The following is a 21,261-nucleotide window of genomic DNA, read 5'->3' as shown; positions in this document are numbered from 1 at the left end:
TAGGGTTAGGGTTAGGATTTCGGTATGTGCACACGTATTCTGGTCCTCTGCGGATTTTTCCTCTGCGGATTTGATAAATCCGCAGTGCTAAACCGCTGCGGATTTATGGCAGATTTACCGCAGTTTTTCTGCGCATTTCGCTGCGGTTTTACAACTGCAATTTTCTATTGGAGCAGTTGTAAAACCGCTGCGGAATCCGCAGAAAGAAGCGACATTGTGCGGAATGTAAACCGCTGCGTTTCCGTGCAGTTTTTCTGCAGCATGTGTACAGCGATTTTTGTTTCCCATAGGTTTACATTGAACTGTAAACTCATGGGAAACTGCTGCGTGTGCACATTCCTTTAGAATTAGGCTATGTGCCCACGGTGCGGATTTGGCTGCGGATCCGCAGCGGATTGGCCGCTGCGGATTCGCTGCAGTGTTCCATCAGGTTTACAGTACCATGTAAACCTATGGAAAACCAAATCCGCTGTGCCCATGGTGCGGAAAATACCACGCGGAAACGCTGCGTTGTATTTTCCGCAGCATGTCAATTCTTTGTGCGGATTCCGCAGCGTTTTACACCTGTTCCTCAATAGGATTCTGCAGGTGAAATCCGCACAAAAAACACTGGAAATCCACGGTAAATCTGCAGGTAAAACGCAGTACCTTTTACCCGCGGATTTTTCAAAAATGATGCTGAAAAATCTCACACGAATCCGCAACGTGGGCACATAGCCTTAGTGTTAGGGTTGGAATTAGGGTTGTGGTTAGGGTTAGCGGTGTGTTGGGGTTAGGGTTGTGGTTAGGGGTGTGTTGCGGTTAGGGTTGTGATCAGGGTTAGGGGTGTGTTGGGATTAGGGTTAGGGGTGTTGGGGGTTAGTGTTGGAGGTAGAATTGAGGGGTTTCCACTGTTTAGGCACATCAGGGGTCTCCAAACGCAACATGGCGCCACCATTGATTCCAGCCAATCTTGTATTCAAAAAGTCAAATGGTGCTCCCTCACTTCCGAGTCCCGACGTGTGCCCGAACAGTGGTTTACCCCCACATATGGGGTACCAGCATACTCAGGACAAACTGCGCAACAATTACTGGGGTCCAATTTCTCCTGTTACCCATGTGAAAATAAAAAAATTGCTTGCTAAAACATCATTTTTGAGGAAAGAAAAATGATTTTTTATTTTCACGGCTCTGCGTTGTAAACGTCTGTGAAGCACTTGGGGGTTCAAAGTGCTCACCACATATCTAGATAAGTTCCTTGGGGGGTCTAGTTTCTAAAATGGGGTCACTTGTGGGGGGTTTCTACTGTTTAGGCAAACCAGGGGCTCTGCAAACGCAACATGACACCCGCAGACCATTCCATCAAAGTCTGCATTTCAAAAGTCACTACTTCCCTTCTGAGCCCCGACTTGTGCCCAAACAGTGGTTTACCCCCACACATGGGGTATCAGCGTACTCAGGAGAAACTGGAAAACAACTTTTGGGGTCCAATTTCTCCTGTAACCCTTGGGAAAATAAAATATTCTGGGCTAAATAATTATTTTTGAGGAAAGAAAACGTATTTATTATTTTCACGGCTCTGCATTATAAACTTCTGTGAAGCACTTGGGGGTTCAAAGTGCTCAACACACATCTAGATAAGTTCCTTTCGGGGTTTAGTTTCCAAAATGGGGTCACTTGTGGGGGGTTTCTACTGTTTAGCCACAGCAAGGGCTCTGCAAACGCAACGTGACGCCCGCAGAGCATTCCATCAAAGTCTGCATTTCAAAACGTCACTACTTCACTTCCGAGCCCAGACATGTGCCCAAACAGTAGTTTACCCCCACATATGGGGTATCAGCATACTCAGGAGAAACTGGACAACAACTTTTGGGGTCAAATTTCTCCTGTTACCCTTGGGAAAATAAAAAATTGCAAGCTAAAAGATCATTTTTGAGAAAGTAATTTTTTTATTTTTTTTCATGGCTCTCCGTTATAAACTTCTGTTAAGCACTTGGGGGTTCAAAGTCCTCACCACACATCTAGATTAGTTCCTTTGGGGGTCTAGTTTCCAAAATGGCATCATTCGTGGGGGATCTCCAATGTTTAGGCACACAGGGGCTCTCCAAACGTGACATGGTGTCCGCTAATGATTGGAGCTAATTTTACATTTAAAAAGCCAAATGGCGTGCCTTCCCTTCCGAGCCCTGCCGTGCGCCCAAACAGTGGTTTACCCCCACATATGGGGTATCAGCATACTCAGGACAAACTGGACAACAACATTTGGGGTCCAATTTCTCCTATTACCCTTGGCAAAATAGGAAATTCCAGGCTAAATCATTTTTGAGGAAAGAAAAGTTATTTTTTATTTTCATGGCTCTGCGTTATAAACTTCTGTGAAGCACCTGGGGGTTGAAAGTGCTCAATATGCATCTAGATAAGTTCCTTGGGGGGTCTAGTTTCCAAAATGGGGTCACTTGTGGAGGAGCTCCAATGTTTAGGCACACAGGGGCTCTCCAAACGCGACATGGTGTCCGCTAACAATTGGAGCTAATTTTCCATTCAAAAAGTCAAATGGCGCTCCTTCCCTTCCGAGCCTTACCATGTGCCCAAACAGTGGTTCACCCCCACATGTGAGGTATCGTGTACTCAGAAGAAATTGCCCAACAAATTTTAGGATCCATTTTATCCTGTTGCCCATGTGAAAATGAAAAAAATGAGGCTAAAAGAATTTTTTTGTGAAAAAAAAGTACTTTTTCATTTTTACGGATCAATTTGTGAAGCACCTGGGGGTTTAAAGTGCTCACTATGCATCTAGATAAGTTCCTTGGGGTGTCTAGTTTCCAAAATGGGGTCACTTGTGGGGGAGCTCCAATTTTTAGGCACACGGGGGCTCTCCAAACGTGACATGGTGTCCGCTAAAGAGTGGAGCCAATTTTTCATTCAAAAAGTCAAATGGCGCTCCTTCCCTTCCAAGCCCTGCCGTGCACCCAAACAGTAGTTTACCCCTACATGTGAGGTATCAGCGTACTCAGGACAAATTGGACAACAACTTTTGTGGTTCAGTTTCTCCTTTTACCATTGTGAAATCAAAAAAATTGTTGCTAAAAAATAATTTTTGTGACTAAAAAGTTAAATGTTCATTTTTTCCTTCCATGTTGCTTCTGCTGCTGTGAAGCATCTGAAGGGTTAATAAACTTTTTGAATGTGGTTTTGTGCACCTTGAGAGGTGCAGTTTTTAGAATGGTGTCACTTTTGGGTATTTTCAGCCATATAGACCCTGTAAACTGACTTCAAATGTGAGGTGGTCCCTAAAAAAATGGGTTTGTAAATTTCGTTGTAAAAATGAGAAATCGCTGGTCAAATTTTAACCCTTATAACTTCCTAGCGAAAAAGAAATTTTGTTTCCAAAATTGTGCTGATGTAAAGTATACATGTGGGAAATGTTATTTATTAACTATTTTGTGTCACATAACTCTCTGGTTTAACAGAATAAAAATTCAAATTGTGAAAATTGCGAAATTTTCAAAATTTTCGCCAAATTTCCGTTTTTATCACAAATAAACGCATAATTTATTGACCTAAATTTACCACTAACATGAAGCCCAATATGTCATGAAAAAACAATCTCAGAACCGCTAGGATCCGTTGAAGCGTTCCTGAATTATTACCTCATAAAGGGACACTGGTCAGAATTGCAAAAAACGGGCAGGTCATTAAGGTCAAAATAGGCTGGGTCATGAAACTTTTTTACTATTGATTCTGTCTATGCAGCATCAATAGTAAAAAGATCTAATGTTAAAAATAATTAAAAAAAAGAAAAAATAGTTATATACTCACCGTCTGTCGGCCCCTCGGATCCAGAACAGGCCTTTCCAGCTCCTCGCGAAACTCCGGTGACCGGTCTATGCATTGCGGTCTCGCGAGATGATGACATAGCGCTCTCGCGAGAACGCTATGTCATCATCTCGCGAGACCGCAATGCTTTCTTGGGACCGGAGCGTGCGAGGAGCATCGGTAAACGCTTCGCCTGGATCCAGGGGCCAACGGAAGGTGAGTATATAACTATTTTTTATTTTAATTCTTTTTTTTAACAGGGATATGATGCCCACATTGCTATATACTACGTGAGCTGTGCAATATACTACGTGGGCTGTGCAATATACTACGTGGCTGTGCAGTATACTACGTGGCTGTGCAATATACTACGTGGCTGTGCAATATACTACGTGGCTGTGCAACATACTATGTGACTGTGTTATACACTACATGGGCTGTTATATACTACGTGGGCTGTGCTATACACTACGTGGGCTGTGCTATATACTATGTGGGCTGTGTTATACACTATGTGGGCTGTTATATACTAAGTGGCCTGTGTTATACACTAAGTGGGCTGTGTTATATACTGCGTGCGTGGGCTGTTATATACTACGTGGCTGTGTTATATGCTATGTGGGCTGTTATACACTCCATGGACTGTGTTATATACTATGTGGCTGTGCTATCTACTATGTGGGCTGTGCAATATACTACGTGGGCTGTGTTATACACTACGTGGGCTGTTATATACTACGTGGGCTGTGCTATACACTACGTGGGCTGTGCTATATACTATGTGGGCTGTGTTATACACTATGTGGGCTGTTATATACTAAGTGGCCTGTGTTATACACTAAGTGGGCTGTGTTATATACTGCGTGCGTGGGCTGTTATATACTACGTGGCTGTGTTATATGCTATGTGGGCTGTTATACACTCCATGGACTGTGTTATATACTATGTGGCTGTGCTATATACTATGTGGGCTGTGCAATATACTACGTGGGCTGTGTTATACACTACGTGGGCTGTTATATACTACGTGGCCTGTGTAGTACACTATGTGGGCTGTGTAATATAAAACGTGGGCTGTGTTATACACTACGTGGGCTGTGTTATATACTGCGTGCGTGGGCTGTTATATACTACGTGGCTGTGTTATATGCTATGTGGGCTGTTATACACTCTGTGGGCTGTGCTATATACTACGTGGCTGTGTTATATACTCCATGGGCTATGCTGTATACTACGTGGCTGTGCAATATACTACGTGGCTGTGCAATATACTACGTGGCTGTGCTATACTACGTGGCTGTGCTATGTACTACGTGGCCGGCTGCGAACAATCCGCGACAGGTGCAGTCCGGCCGCGAATTGGCGCGGGATTTGAACCACGCTTCGCTAATTGGTTGCGGCCTGCCAAATCCTGTGTATTCAATGTAATATTCTAAAATCTTCATAAATAAACTACATACATATTCTAGAATACATGGGCTGTGTTATACACTACGTGGGCTGTTATATACTATGTAGCCTGTGTTATACACTACATGTGCAGTGCTATACACTACGTGGGCTGTGTTATATACTGCGTGAGTGGGCTGTTATATACCACAAGGCTATGTTATATGCTATGTGGGCTGTTATACACTCTGTGGGCTGTGCTATGTACTACGTGGCAGTGCTATATACTCCGTGGGCTGTGCTATATACTCCGTGGGCTGTGCTATATACTACGTGGCTGTGCAATATACTACGTGGCTGTTCAATATACTACGTGGCTGTGCTATACTACATGGCTGTGCTATATACTACGTGGCCAGCCGCGAACAATCAGCAACAGGTGCAGTCTGGCCGCGAATTGGCATGGGATTTGAACCACGCTTCGCTAATTGGTCGCGGCCAGCCGAATCCTGTGTATTCATAGATATTACATAGATATTCTAGAATACGTGGGCTGTGTTATACACTACGTGGGCTGTTATATATTACGTGGCCTGTGTTATACACTACGTGGACTGTGTTATACACTATGTGGGCTGTGTTATATACTGCATGCGTGGGCTGTTATATACTACGAGGCTATGTTATATGCTATGTGGGCTGTTATACACTCCGTGGGCTGTACTATATACTACGTGGCTGTGCTATATACTCTGTGGGCTGTTATATACTATGAGGCTATGTTATATGCTATGTGGGCTGTTATACACTCCATGGGCTGTGCTATATACTATGTGGCTGCGCTATATACTCCGTGGGCTGTGCAGTATACTACGTGGCTGTGCTATACTACGTGGCTGTGCTATATACTACGTGGCCGGCCACAAACAATCAGTAACAGGCAGAGTCCGTCCGAATCCTGTGTATTCAATGTAATATTCTAAAATCTTCATAAATAAACTACATACATATTCTAGAATACCCGATGCGTTAGAATCGGGCTACCATCTAGTATATATATATATATAAATCTTTAAATGAGAAGGTGTATCCAAACTTTTGGTCTGTACTGTATATATATATATATATATATATCTATATGTCATTGATAGATATATATGTATGTATATATGTATATATATATATATATATATATATATATATATATATATATATATATCTATATATATAATTGCCTAAGGGTTTTTCCGTCTGTCTGTCTGTCTGTCTGTCCTGGAAATCCCGGCTCTCTGATTGGTCGAGGCCGCCAGGCCTCGACCAATCAGAGACCGGCACAGCATCGACGTAGACATCCTGCGTCTCTGATTGGTCGAGGCCGCCAGGCCTCGACCAATCAGCAAAGGGCACAGCGACGATGATGTCATAATGGTTGCCATGGCGACGATGATGTCATAAAGGTTGCCTCGACCAATTAGCGACGGGCACAGTCTGCCGCGAATTCTGGAATCATCATTGTCCATATACTACGGGGACATGCATATTCTAGAATACCCGATGCGTTAGAATCGGGCCACAATCTAGTGTATATATACAGTGGGGCAAAAAAGTATTTAGTCAGTCAGCAATAGTGCAAGTTCCACCACTTAAAAAGATGAGAGGCGTCTGTAATTTACATCATAGGTAGACCTCAACTATGGGAGACAAACTGAGAAAAAAAAAATCCAGAAAATCACATTGTCTGTTTTTTTATCATTTTATTTGCATATTATGGTGGAAAATAAGTATTTGGTCAGAAACAAACAATCAAGATTTCTGGCTCTCACAGACCAGTAACTTCTTCTTTAAGAGTCTCCTCTTCCCTCCACTCATTACCTGTAGTAACGGCACCTGTTTAAACTTGTTATCAGTATAAAAAAACACCTGGGCACACCCTCAAACAGTCTGACTCCAAACTCCACTATGGTGAAGACCAAAGAGCTGTCAAAGGACACCAGAAACAAAATTGTAGCCCTGCACCAGGCTGGGAAGACTGAATCTGCAATAGCCAACCAGCTTGGAGTGAAGAAATCAACAGTGGGAGCAATAATTAGAAAATGTAAGACATACAAGACCACTGATAATCTCCCTCGATCTGGGGCTCCACGCAAAATCCCACCCCGTGGGGTCAGAATGATCACAAGAACGGTGAGCAAAAATCCCAGAACCACGCGGGGGACCTAGTGAATGAACTGCAGAGAGCTGGGACCAATGTAACAAGGCCTACCATAAGTAACACACTATGCCACCATGGACTCAGATCCTGCAGTGCCAGACGTGTTCCACTGCTTAAGCCAGTACATGTCCGGGCCCGTCTGAAGTTTGCTAGAGAGCATTTGGATGATCCAGAGGAGTTTTGGGAGAATGTCCTATGGTCTGATGAAACCAAACTGGAACTGTTTGGTAGAAACACAACTTGTCGTGTTTGGAGGAAAAAGAATACTGAGTTGCATCCATCAAACACCATACCTACTGTAAAGCATGGTGGTGGAAACATCATGCTTTGGGGCTGTTTCTCTGCAAAGGGGCCAGGACGACTGATCCGGGTACATGAAAGAATGAATGGGGCCATGTATCGTGAGATTTTGAGTGCAAACCTCCTTCCATCAGCAAGGGCATTGAAGATGAAACGTGGCTGGGTCTTTCAACATGACAATGATCCAAAGCATACCGCCAGGGCAACGAAGAAGTGGCTTCGTAAGAAGCATTTCAAGGTCCTGGAGTGGCCTAGCCAGTCTCCAGATCTCAACCCTATAGAAAACCTTTGGAGGGAGTTGAAAGTCCGTGTTGCCAAGCGAAAAGCCAAAAACATCACTGCTCTAGAGGAGATCTGCATGGAGGAATGGGCCAACATACCAACAACAGTGTGTGGCAACCTTGTGAAGACTTACAGAAAACGTTTGACCTCTGTCATTGCCAACAAAAGATATATTACAAAGTATTGAGATGAAATTTTGTTTCTGACCAAATACTTATTTTCCACCATAATATGCAAATAAAATTATAAAAAAAACAGACAATGTGATTTTCTGGATTTTTTTTTCTCAGTTTGTCTCCCATAGTTGAGGTCTATCTATGATGTAAATTACAGACGCCTCTCATCTTTTTAAGTGGTGGAACTTGCACTATTGCTGACTGACTAAATACTTTTTTGCCCCACTGTATATATATACTTAATACAGAGCTAGATAGCAGAGAAGACAGTAATTCAATTGCCGGCTTTTGCTATCTCCTTATCAAACCCGACAGGATATGAGACATGGTTTACATACAGTAAACCATTTCATATCCGTTATATTTTTACATATCCCTCACTAATAATGTTAGTAGTTTGTGTGTGCAACATTTGGGAGCTTTAGGTGTTAAAATAAAGGGTTAAATCACGGAAAAAACTGGTGTGGGCTCACGCATAATTTTCTCCGCCAGAGTGGGAAAGGCAGTGACTGAGGGCAAATATTAATAGCCTAGACAGGGACCATGGTTATTGCCCCCCTGGCTAAAAACATCTGCTCCCAGCCACCCCAGAAGAGGCCCATCTGTAAGATGCGCCTTTTCTGCACTTAGCCTCTCTCTTCCCACTCCCGTGTAGCGGTGGGATATGGGGTAATAAGGGGTTAATGTCACCTTGCTAATGGGTTAATAATGGAGAGATATAAATAAGACACCTATCCATTATTAATCTAATAGTAATAGAGGGTTAAAAAACACACACATTATGAATAAAGTATTTTAATGAAATAAATAAACACATGGGGTTTTAATATCTTTATTGTACGCTCAATCCAATTAACGACCCTTGTCTTCTGAAAAAAAAGGAAAATAAAAAAGTAACAATATCCCATACCTGTCCGCCGTTCAGTCATGTCCCACGATGTAAATCCATCTGAAGGGATTAAATATATTTACAACCAGGAGCCTGCTAATGCAGCCGCCCCTGGCTGTAAAAACTGGGGAATGAATGGAATGCAGCTTCGTTGACTTGCGGTGCTGCGCCTCCCGGTGGCATAAACTCATATGAACTCTAGAGTGGGAATTTTTCTGAATATTTTCCACATAAAAATAACACTTTCATACTACAACCACACAAAAATACCGCTATGCAATGCCGCAGTAGATAGTTGATAATAAAGTTTAGGGCAGAAAACGTTCTCCTCAGTGCATGTTTATACTCCCATACAAATAATAGTTCCATATAGTGGCCACACAATAATACTAAAGTTTAGGGCATTTTTTTCCCCTGGATAGTGAAGGTTTACATTTTATAGTCTCCAGATTTTGTCATTAGAGCAGGGGAAGTTCTCAATGGCCTCTTAGAAAACACGTGGACACTGGTGAATGTTCTAGGTTGCCAAACCATCATACTGGCCCCAGATGTGATTACGGTTTATCGCCTCTCTGATTTTGTTATTCTGCGATGTGCTACACAATTTAGCAGGGTTAGTACGTCTTAGGCCATGTTCACACAGTGCGTTTTTTACCGCGGAACCGCGGCGGTTTTGCCGCTGCGGTTCCGCAGCTGTTTTCCATGCAGGGTACAGTACACTGTACCCTATGGAAAACAGGACACACTGTGCACATGGTCCGGAAATTGTAAAAAAAAAGCCGCGCTGAATAGCTCCCGGAAAAAAGAAGGAGCATGTCAATTCTTCTTCCTGAACCGCAGCGGTTCTGCACCCATAGACCTCCATTGTGAGGTCAAAATCGCAGTAAAACCCGCAGATCAAAAATATATCTGCGGGTTTTACTGCGATTTGATGTGCAGAACCGCTGCAGCAGGAAGTGCGGGGTAGCGGGCGGAAGTGCGTGGGCGGAGTGTGGCTGCCCCCCCGTGCTCCGATCCCGCCCCCCCGTGCTCCGATGCCCCCCCCCGTGCTCCGATGCCCCCCCCCAGTGCTCCGATGCCCCCCCCGTGCCCTAATCTCCCCCCCTTATACTTACCCGGCGTCCCGGTGTCCGTCCGGCCGTCTTCTCCCTGGGCGCCGCCATCTTGCAAAATGGCGGGCGCATGCGCAGTGCGCCCGCCGAATCTGCCGGCCGGCAGATTCGCTCCAAAGTGCATTTTGATCACTGAGATATAACCTATCTCAGTGATCAAAATAAAAAAATAGTAAATGACACCCCCCCCACTTTGTCACCCCCATTGGTAGGGACAATAAAAAAATTAAGAATTTTTTTTTTTTTTTTCCACTAAGGTTAGAATAGGGGTAGGGTTAGGGGTAGGGTTAGGGGTAGGGTTAGGGGTAGGGTTAGGGGTAGGGTTAGGGGTAGGGTTAGGGTTAGGGTTAGGGGTAGGGTTAGGGGTAGGGTTAGGGTTAGGGGTAGGGTTAGGGTTAGGGGTAGGGTTAGGGTTAGGGGTAGGGTTAGGGGTAGGGTTAGGGTATTTTCAGCCATTTTAGCCCTAAAAAGCTTCCTAGGAAACACACAGTAAAAAAAGGATAAAAAAAGGCATCAAAAAACGCATCAAAAAACGCATCAAAAAAGGACAAAAAAAGGACCTGCGTTTTCTGCCAAGAGCTGCAGTTTTTTAAAAAAACTGTCCTGAAAAAAAAAAGGATGGAAATCCTGAACGTGTGAACATACCCTTAGGCTGCCATCACACTGTCAGTATTTGGTCAGTATTTTACATCAGTATTTGTAAGCCAAAACCAGGAGTGGGTGATAATACAGAAGTGGGGCATATGTTTCTATTATACTTTTCCTCTGATTGTTCCACTCCTGGTTTTGGCTACAAATACTGATGTAAAATACTGACCAAACACTGCTAGTGTGGCGGCAGCCTAACAAAAGACTGACTGCCACTTCCAAATAAAAAAACTGGTGTTTACAGGTCCAAACTAAGAGTAGTAATCTCTATACGTAACAAATAAAGTTGCAACCTGTAGTGCTATAGCAGGAAAACATGAAATATATGGGCTTATGTGCTAAGTATCTCTATTTTTTCTTATTATCTAGAGCGGTAATGCTATTTCAATTTCATACATTTCAAGTTTTCCTGCAATAGAGGTACAGAGTGCAACTTTACTTGTTTATTATAGACAATGTGTCACAGGCAGCCATTCTGGAGTGACAGTACACCAGGGTTGCTCAGTGTTTAAGCACTGTAACGCTCGGGTCCTGGTTTCAAGTCCCACCTAGGAAAATACCTGAAATAATTTGGTATTTTTCTCCCTGTGTTTGCATTGGTTTACTTCTTCTAGTAGATAGTATCGGACTGGCCCACAGGGAAATGGGTGAATCCCCGAGTAGGCCGCTATGCAGGCGTAAGCCGCTTACCAGACATGAGCAGTAGTTGGAACAATACATTTGATCCACCTTGTACAGAGAAAAGCATTATCTAATCATTTATCCAGGAAGCTATATAGTTTATTTATAGAAGAAGAGCGAAATTGGTGAATGATGGTAAGAGTCAATGTTACTGGTGGGCCACTAGCACGTCAGTTCAAGACTGCCGGTGCCCCAAAGGGGGATGGTGGTGACAGTATACATTGGCAAGCATAATACATTTTTACAAATGGATAACTACATATATACAAAAGGAACTCTATCTCTCTGACAGCTAGCTACAATCCAGATAACGCTCCAGTGAAAAATGTGTAGCGTTTTATTTAGCCCATAGCGGGGGACCTGGGGAGCGTCTGAGAAGCGCAGTGCGCATGCCCAGGAATCCCAGCCCCGCACTGTGCATAATGCATAACACAGTGCGGGGATTCAGTAACAGGCTGGCCGCACTGACCTCACAGGCGCAGAAAGGAACCCGGCACCAGCGCTCGGATGGATAATGCTCTATGCGCCTGCGCAAGGCAGAAGAGCAGAGCGCAGGCGCCGGAATTCACACAATAACAGCGCTGAGGGGGCGGCGAAAATCAACCCAACAGATGACTGACGGCAGTTGGGCGCTTCTAAGAGGAGGCTTCAGTCCCGCCTCCATGGACAAAGACAGGTATTTCAGCAGAATTATAAATACATTTATTGTGGCAATAACAGAAACAAAAACTAAAAGAGCCACCTTGTTAGAATGCAGCATTACTGCTGCACAAGGTGGCTTTTTTAGTTTATAACGGCTGGAGGGGGTTGACAGTGGCCTCTTAACCTGATAATCAACTGCTTTTTAGACAGTGATAACATTAATGTTATGCAGAATTAAAGGTGTGGTCTATTTAACCCCTTAACTACCAGAGGTATTTTTGTTTTTGCATTTTCGTTTTTCGCTCCCCTTCTTCCCAGACCCATAACTTTTTCATTTTTTTCATCAAAATGGCCACGTGAGAGCTTGTTTTTTGTGGGGCAAGTTGAACTTTTGAAATACACTGTTGGTGTTAACATATCTTGTATTGGAAAATGGGGGAAAAAAATTCCAAGTGCGGTGAAATTGCAAAAAAAAGTACAATCCCACAGGTTTTTTTTACCATGTTCACTAAATGCTAAAACTGACTTGCCATTTTGATTCTAAAGGCAATTATGAGTTCATAGACACCACACATGTCTAAGTTCTCATTTATTTAAGTGATGAAAAAAAATTCCAAAGTTTGTTAAAAAACATTGCGCCATTTTCCGTTACCTGTACCTGTTTGGTGCAGACACGATCTTTTGATCGCCTGTTATTGCATTTTAATGCAATGTTGCGGTTAACAAAAAACGTAATTCTGGTGTTTTGACTTTTTTTCTCTTTACGTCGTTTAACATTCGGCTTAAGGCTGTGTGCACACATTCAGGATTTTTCACGGTTTTTCGCTATAAAAACACGATAAAACCACGAAAAAACTCATACATTAAGCATCCTATTATTAGAATGCAATCCGCAATTTTTGTGCACATGTTGCGTTTTTTTCCCTGGCGGAATTGCATTTTGGAAAAAAAGCAACATGTTCATTCTTTGTGTGGAATCGCGGAGATTCCGCACACATAGGAATGCATTGATCCGCTTACTTCCCGCATGGGGCTATGCCCACCATGCGGGAAGTAAGCAGATCATGTGCAGTTGTTACCCAGGGTGGAGGAGAGGAGACTCTCATCCAGGCCCTTGGAACCATATACCTGTAAAAAAAGAATTAAAATAAAAAATCGTGATATTCTCACCTTCTGGCAGCCTTCGCAGCCTTCCCGCTTATCACGATGCTCCTGTTCCCAGGGATGCTTTGCGGCAATGACCTGTGATGACGTAGCGGTCTCTCAAGATCGCTACGTCATCTGGGGTCATTGCCAGGAGGCATTACTGGGAACGGAAACTGCCGTGAGCATCGCGAGAAGCGGGAAGGCTGCAGGGGATGCTGGAAGGTGAGAATATCACGATTTTTTTATATTATTTATTATATTTAACATTATATCTCTTTACTATTGATGCTGCATAGGCAGCATCAATAGTAAAAAGTTGGTCACACTTGTCAAACACTATGTTTGACAAGTGTGACCAGCCTGTCAATCAGTTTTCCAAGCAATGCTACAGATCGCTTGGAAAATGCTAGCATTCTGCAAGCTAATTACGCTTGCAAAACGCTAGTGTTTAGCGGGAAACGCATGTGTTTTACCCGAGGCACAGTTGTGGAATTGCCGCGGAAATTTCCGCGGCAATTCCGGACGTGTGCACATAGCCTAATTCTTTTTTTTATATTGATAGAACGAGCGATTCTGAATGTGGAGATACCAAGTATGTGTATATTTGATTTTTTTTATTGTTTTATTTTGAATGGAGTGAAAGGGGGGTGTTTTGAACTTTTATTTTCTTTAATTTTTAAAAAAAATGTTTGCACCTTTTTTATGTTTCAATATTCTCCATGGGAGACTGGAAGCTGCAGTTGTCTGATCGGCTCTTCTACATACAGGCGATGATCACATCACCTGTATGTAGCAAAATAAGCTCACTTGCAATGAGCACAATCTAGCTATGACAACCATAGAGGTCTGCTGGAGAACTCTAGTTGTCATGCCAACCCATCAGTGATCCACGATCACATGACAGAGTCACCATTGGGTGGGTTTAGAGAGGCGCTTCTGGTTAACGTGAGTTAAATGCCGCTGGCAGAGATTGACAGCAGCATTTAACTAGTTACCAGCCGCGGGTGGATCGCAATTCCACCTGCTGCAGTTGCGGGCACATGTCATCTGTACATATCAGCTGTCATGTGCCCGGAAAGGTGTGAGCTCAACACTGGAGCTCGCAATAAACAGAGGCAGTCCGACATTGTAATATTACGCTCGATGTCAGAAACGGGTTAATGTAATAATCAAATCACTTTTCCAATATACTTCAATAAAAAATGTTCTACCTTTCCATCTCTACGCTAACTTCCTGTCTGTTTCAGTTGTGAATCTCAGTTTATTTTGGGACACTCACACAGGACATCATCAGGGGCCAGAGGCTGCTGTTACTGCCACAGCTTCTTTCCCCATCTTGAAATGAAGCATCATCAGTGACATCTGCTTCAGAGACTGGACTAATCCCTTCTCGCTGTGTTGCCTTCTTACAATTTGCACTGACAGTGCGCTCTCTTGCCAGCTCATCACTTCTGTTTAGAACCAGCAAAGGAGTGAACTGTCACTGTGAATTCAAAGGAATATAGCACAGTGAGCTCATACTGAGTATGCGTCGGAAATTACAACCTACATATTATCAGGTAAGCAGGACTAGTCCAGCTCCTGAAACAGACATCACTGATGAGATCTCATCTCAGAGGGCTCAGTGGCTGTGACAGTGACTTCTTTGAGTATCCCGGTATGCATTGGTGAATCTCAAACAAAATGTCATTGGAAGTAAAAAAACAAAAACAAAGAAAGGAAGTCAGAATTTAGAGGATATGTTAGGAAATTTTTCATTGAATGTTATTAGAAAAGGAGATTCGATTACACTAAATAGATGCACATTTAGTATGAAATTCACATTTGGTTTCAGATCGCCCCTTTAAGTTCAGCCGATGGGTTCGGCCCTCCACAGCAGTGCCAGTTTCTCATTTGGCCCCTTGGGAAAATTAATTGCCCGCCACTGCCATAGAACATTTTTAAACTTATCAAATACATGTACCATACCTGTAGACAAGGGAATCATCGTATGTGCCATTATACTGTATCTGGAACATTCTTATACCAGGGATATTTCTTTGAAAATTGAATTTAATAAGTACAGTGGATGATGTTGCTTCTGCCACCACCACCTTCTTATCTTGGCTCAGTTTTGTATCTCCGTTGCTGCTACTTGCATTAGAACCAGACTTGGTGGATGTCAATATGTCTGATGACCCAGGATCCGGCTCTTGAATGTGATTCGTACTATTCACTAAGTGTGGGAGCTTGATTATGTGAAGATTGATTGTTTTTGTCGTCTCTCCAGCAGGATTTGAAGCAATACATGCGAAAGGACCTCCATCTTTGACTGTTGTTATAAGAATGTCTAGCGTTCCATTGTCATAAACCAAAATCCTTGTTCCATTGGATATTAACTTTCCTTCCGGGGATATCCAGTGAACTGCAGGTTCGGGATCTCCAAGGGCTTTGCATTTTAACACTGCTCTTTGACCTTCCAGGACTTCTACGTCCGGTGTGTACCTTGTGATAAGTGGTGGCTCACATAAGAAGTCTTCTTCTGTGATGGACCAGAAATAACGCCCTGAAAGAAGAGGCGGTGAAGCACATGTTTCCAAATCGTCTTCTCTCAGAAGGCGCCTCAGCCATAGTAATTCACAATTGCAATGTAAGGGGTTTCCACCAAAACTTAATGCGAATGTTGAGGGGCTTATCATCCCTGAGGTTGCTAGCACCTGGGCTCTCTGAAACAGAGGGTCTGGGGGTAATTTTTGCAGTTTGTTGGATGTTACATCTAGTCTATTTAGCTTGTGCAGATGGGAAAAAGTTCCCTTTGGGATGTGCTCGATCATGTTGTGATCTAGACTAAGAGTGTGCAAGCTGACCATTTTTTCCACCGCTTCCCAAGGAATGGTCTCTAAGTTATTGTAGGATAGGTCAAGTTCCTCCAGGGCTAAAACATCATCAAAGGCGGTGGGTGAAATTAATGTCAGCTGGTTGTTATTAAGTATCAAATGGTGGAGATTGGACAGACCAGTAAAGATGTCATTGGTGACTTTAGTCAATCGATTGCTGTTTAAATGCAATGCTCTTAAATTGCGAAGGTCAGCAAATGATTGAGGTGTGATGTAACTTATTGTATTCCTGGATAGAGTTAGTTCCACCAAGCTTGTCATATTTGCAAAATCTTTCCGTTTTATACTGGTGACAAAGTTATCCGCTAGCCGTAATTCTACAGTCTTTCGGTTGATGTTTGGTGGGATGAAGAGCAACCCTTTCTTGTCGCACAGGGTTGCGAGATTTGGAGATAGATTTTGACAGGCACAGCGCTTAGGACAGATCTCAGCTCTCACCGCCATGCCAATGAACAACAGATAGCCAAACAGTTTTTCCATTGTAGATCAGGTTAAAAAGCCTGTAAAAAAACAGAGATATCCGCCATTAGTGTCATGACTCATGAACATTATAGGTTTTTTTTCCATTTTAAATTGTAAAAATGTAATAGACTTTTTGATTAGCCAAAAAGCAGTAGCCAATTTTATTTCATTAATCATATGTCCCTGTTAATTAAAGGGACACTGTCACCTGAATTTGGAGGGAACAATCTTCAGCCATGGAGGCGGGGTTTTCGGGTGTTTGATTCACCCTTTCCTTACCCGCTGGCTGCATGCTGGCTGCAATATTGGCTTGAAGTTCATTCTCTGTCCTCCATAGTACACGCCTGTGCAGGGCAAGATTGCCTTGTGCAGGCATGTACTACGGAGGACAGAGAATGAACTTCAATCCAATATTGCAGCCAGCATGCAGCCAGCGGGTAAGGAAAGGGTGAATCAAAAACGCAAAAACCCCGCCTCCATGGCTGAAGATTGTTCCCTCCAAATTCAGGTGACAGTGTCCCTTTAAACAGTCATCCTTACAAAAACCACATCAACCCCCGAATCTTTTGCCTATTCTTTTTCCCCAATTTTTGATCAGATTTCAAGAATTAAAAAAAATTAAAACAATTCTAATCACAATTATATCCTTACTTAATCTACGTAAATCCCTGAATCTTTTTCTTATGCAATTTCCTAAAATTTTTCAAAATTTTCATAAACCAGTGAAAACAATTCTAATTAAATATAATAAATAAAACTTGTTCAAATTGTGCATGTGCACGCACAGTGACGCCGCCGAGATCTGCCGGACTGTACCCTACAACGATAGGACATTTTTCCTAGTGATTCATTTGATCACTGTGCAAGACGCTATCAGTGATTAAAATAAAAAAAATAGTAAATCAAATCACCCTTTATCACCCCCTTAGTTAGATAAAAATGATAAAACATATTTTTTTCCATTTTTTGCAGTTGGGGTTGGGATTGAAGTTAGGGCTATGTTAGGGATGGGTTAGGGTTATGGTTAGTGGTGGGTTAGGATTGGGGTTAGGGATTGGGTTTTATCAAAAGTAAAAACAATGACAAAATGAAGACTAGTGCAAGTGCTCACTACTGAGGTTTGCATCGGGTGCTTGGGTATGCATGGTGTATTGCGGATCCCTGCATTTTTTTGGGGTGTCCAACAGCCGTGAAACATGCGGGGTAGAAACCTGCGATATTCAGTGCGTACCAGAGAACCCAATGCAAACTGAAGTAGAGGGGCTAGAGATGGATGGACACCTGGATGTTCGGGTCTGGTGGGTTTGGCCGAACAGTTACAAAAAGTTCGGGTTCGGGTATCAGAACAGTACCCATACCCCATTCACTTGAAAGGGGGGCCCGAACATCCAATGTTTGCTGCACTGTCATGTGCAATACAGTGAGGCAAACACTGCCTCTGATCACTGGTGAAATCATCCCTGCCGGTCAGAGAGCTGCGGTTCCCACGCTGTCAAAACACACCGGGAGAACTCAGCTGTAATATAAGGTATAAAGTTTACCTCCGGTAACTGGTGTCAGCTGATGGGACTACAGCTATCCCACCAGACAAAACTCAAAGCTGAGGGCTGCAACCCTCAGATATCAGCTTCAGCATGGCTAGCTATCAAGAATAGAGGGGTCCCAATGCTGTTTTTTTAATTATTTAACTAAATACTTTATAAAAACGAAGTGGGGTCCCCCCATTTTTGACAACCAGCCTTGGTAAAGCTGACAGCTGAGGGCTGGTATTCTCAGACTGATAAGGAGCCTCCCCAGCCTAAAAATAGCAGCATGCAACTGCCCAGAAAAGGCACATCTATTAGAGTTTTTCTCACGGTGCTAGCGGGAACTCACCAAGGTCACCGCAGTTCAGCCCGGCTGGGAATGGAGCCTCAGTGATCGGACGTAAACTCAATGATGTCACCTCCAGTCACTGAGGCTGCACTGGCAGAAGTTCATTCCTAAGTGGTTTTCAGCCTGGACAGTCGCATCTTGGCACCGTCCAAGTTGAAAAGTGTTTATCCCCAGACATGGATTACGGCGTGGGACAGAACGATGGACAGGTATGGTATATTGTTGTTTTTTATTACAGGTGATCGAAGGCTTTGCTGGAATTAGGCATTTAATTATTAGCCAGTTTATACTGACTGTGTCTTTATTTACCATACAACTGTAGGATTAGTAATGGATAGGTATATTATAGAGGCCTCTCCAATACTAAGCCGTGGGCTTGATGTCACCCGACAATACAAAGGTGACATCAACCCCACAAGTATGAACCCCACTTGCCACCGCTACAGGGCAATTGGGTAGAACCAAGCCAAGCGACAGAATTGGTGCATCTAATAGATGTGCCTTTTCTGGGCAGCTGCGGGCTGCTATTTTTAGGCTGGGGGAGGGCCAATATCCATTGCCTCCTACCAGCCTGAGATTACCAGCCCCCAGCTGTCAGCTTCAGCAAGGATGGTTGTCATAAGTGGGGGGGGGGCCCACACCATTTTTTTTAATTACTTATTTAAATATTCAAAAAAAACAGCATGGGGACCCCTCTATTCTTGATAACTAGCCTTGCTGAAGCTGACAGCTGAGGGTTGGAGCCCCACGGACTTCTTGGTAAAGTCCATGTTCGGTGTCTGTGCCCGAACAGTAGGTTTTCAGTACGGACGCCGAACTTTACTGTTTGGGTTCGCCCATCTCTAGAGAGGACTTGCACTCAACACTAATGACAACATATTCAATATGAGGACCTAATGTTATCAAATTCTGTGTTGAATCTGTCTGTGGCTTCAAAATGCTCACTATACCACTGAAAAATAAATCTTTGAGGGGTGTGGTTTCCAAAATAGGGTCACCTGCGGGAGTTTCCACTGTTTAGTCATGTCAGAGGCTGTCCCGACGCGACCTTACGTCCGCTAAATATTTCAGCAAATTTTACATTCAAGAAGTCACATGGCACTCCTTCCCTTCCAAACCCTGCCATGTGCCCAAACAGTAGATTTCCCTCACAAGTAAGGTATTGGTGTATTCAGAAGAAATTGCACAACAAATGTTTTGACCATTTTCTCCTGATACCCTTGTAAAAATAAAAAAAGTTTAGGTCTAAATTAATTTTATTGTGAAAAAAATTAAATGTTCATTTTTTTCTTCCACATTGCTTCAGTTCCTGTGAATCACTTGAAGGGTGAATAATCTTCTTCAATGTGGTTTTGAGCACCTTGAGAGGTGTAGTTATTTCAATAGTGGCACGTTTGGGCATTTTATATCATATAGACCCCTAAAAGGCACTTTGAATGTGAAGTTGTCCCTAAAAAAATGGTTTTGTAAATTTTAAACCTTATAACTTCCTAATAAAAAAATGTTTCCAAAATTGTACTGTTGAAAAGTAGACATGATAATAGTTATTTATTAACTATTTTGTGTGACATATCGCTCTGATGTAAGGGCATAAACGTTAAAAGTTTGAACATTGTAACATTTTGAAAATTTTCACCAAATTTTCATTTTTTTCACAAATAAATGCAAGTCATATTGAAGAAATGTTACCACTATCACGAAGTTCAATATGTAGCAAAAAAAAGTCTCAGAATCAGTGGGTTCTATTGAAACCTTCCAGAGTTATAACCTCATAAAGTGACAGTTGTCAGAATTGTAAAATTTGCTTGGTTATTAAGGTCAAAATTGGTTGGGTTCATAAAAATGTGGAAATATCCTTCCTTGCTAATGAAACAATCTTTACGTATACAGGTCCTTCTCAAAAAATTAGCATATAGTGTTAAATTTCATTATTTACCATAATGTAATGATTACAATTAAACTTTCATATATTATAGATTCATTATCCACCAACTGAAATTTGTCAGGTCTTTTATTGTTTTAATACTGATGATTTTGGCATGCAACTCCTGATAACCCAAAAAACCTGTCTCAATAAATTAGCATATCAAGAAAAGGTTCTCTAAACGACCTATTACCCTAATCTTCTGAATCAACTAATTAACTCTAAACACATGCAAAAGATACCTGAGGCTTTTATAAACTCCCTGCCTGGTTCATTACTCAAAACCCCCATCATGGGTAAGACTAGCGACCTGACAGATGTCAAGAAGGCCATCATTGACACCCTCAAGCAAGAGGGTAAGACCCAGAAAGAAATTTCTCAACAAATAGGCTGTTCCCAGAGTGCTGTATCAAGGCACCTCAATGGTAAGTCTGTTGGAAGGAAACAATGTGGCAGAAAACGCTGTACAACGAGAAGAGGAGACCGGACCCTGAGGAAGATTGTGGAGAAGGACCGATTCCAGACCTTGGGGAACCTGAGGAAGCAGTGGACTGAGTCTGGTGTGGAAACATCCAGAGCCACCGTGCACAGGCGTGTGCAGGAAATGGGCTACAGGTGCCGCATTCCCCAGGTAAAGCCACTTTTGAACCATAAACAGTGGCAGAGGCGCCTGACCTGGGCTACAGAGAAGCAGCACTGGACTGTTGCTAAGTGGTCCCAAGTACTTTTTTCTGATGAAAGCAAATTTTGCATGTCATTCGGAAATCAAGGTGCCAGAGTCTGGAGGAAGACTGGGGAGAAGGAAATGCCAAAATGCCTGAAGTCCAGTGTCAAGTACCCACAGTCAGTGAT

The 21,261-nt window shown here is 42.8% G+C and overlaps 1 protein-coding gene across 1 annotated transcript in view; it reads right to left on the bottom strand.

The window, feature by feature from the left end:
• The window catches only part of LRFN5 (leucine rich repeat and fibronectin type III domain containing 5), a 398,470-nt gene that overhangs the window by 24,551 nt on the left and 352,658 nt on the right, over positions 1-21,261 (bottom strand). The window contains exon 3 of the mRNA XM_069737629.1: positions 15,241-16,648. Coding sequence (XP_069593730.1) covers positions 15,241-16,628 — 1,388 coding nt within the window. The 5' untranslated portion in view covers positions 16,629-16,648. The remainder of the gene's footprint in view (positions 1-15,240; positions 16,649-21,261) is intronic.

The sequence above is a fragment of the Ranitomeya imitator genome, chromosome 1 (genome assembly GCF_032444005.1).
Source record: "Ranitomeya imitator isolate aRanImi1 chromosome 1, aRanImi1.pri, whole genome shotgun sequence".
Taxonomy (NCBI): domain Eukaryota; kingdom Metazoa; phylum Chordata; class Amphibia; order Anura; family Dendrobatidae; genus Ranitomeya; species Ranitomeya imitator.
Note: the sequence above shows the minus strand (reverse complement) of the source record. Positions and strands in the feature narration are given on the sequence as shown.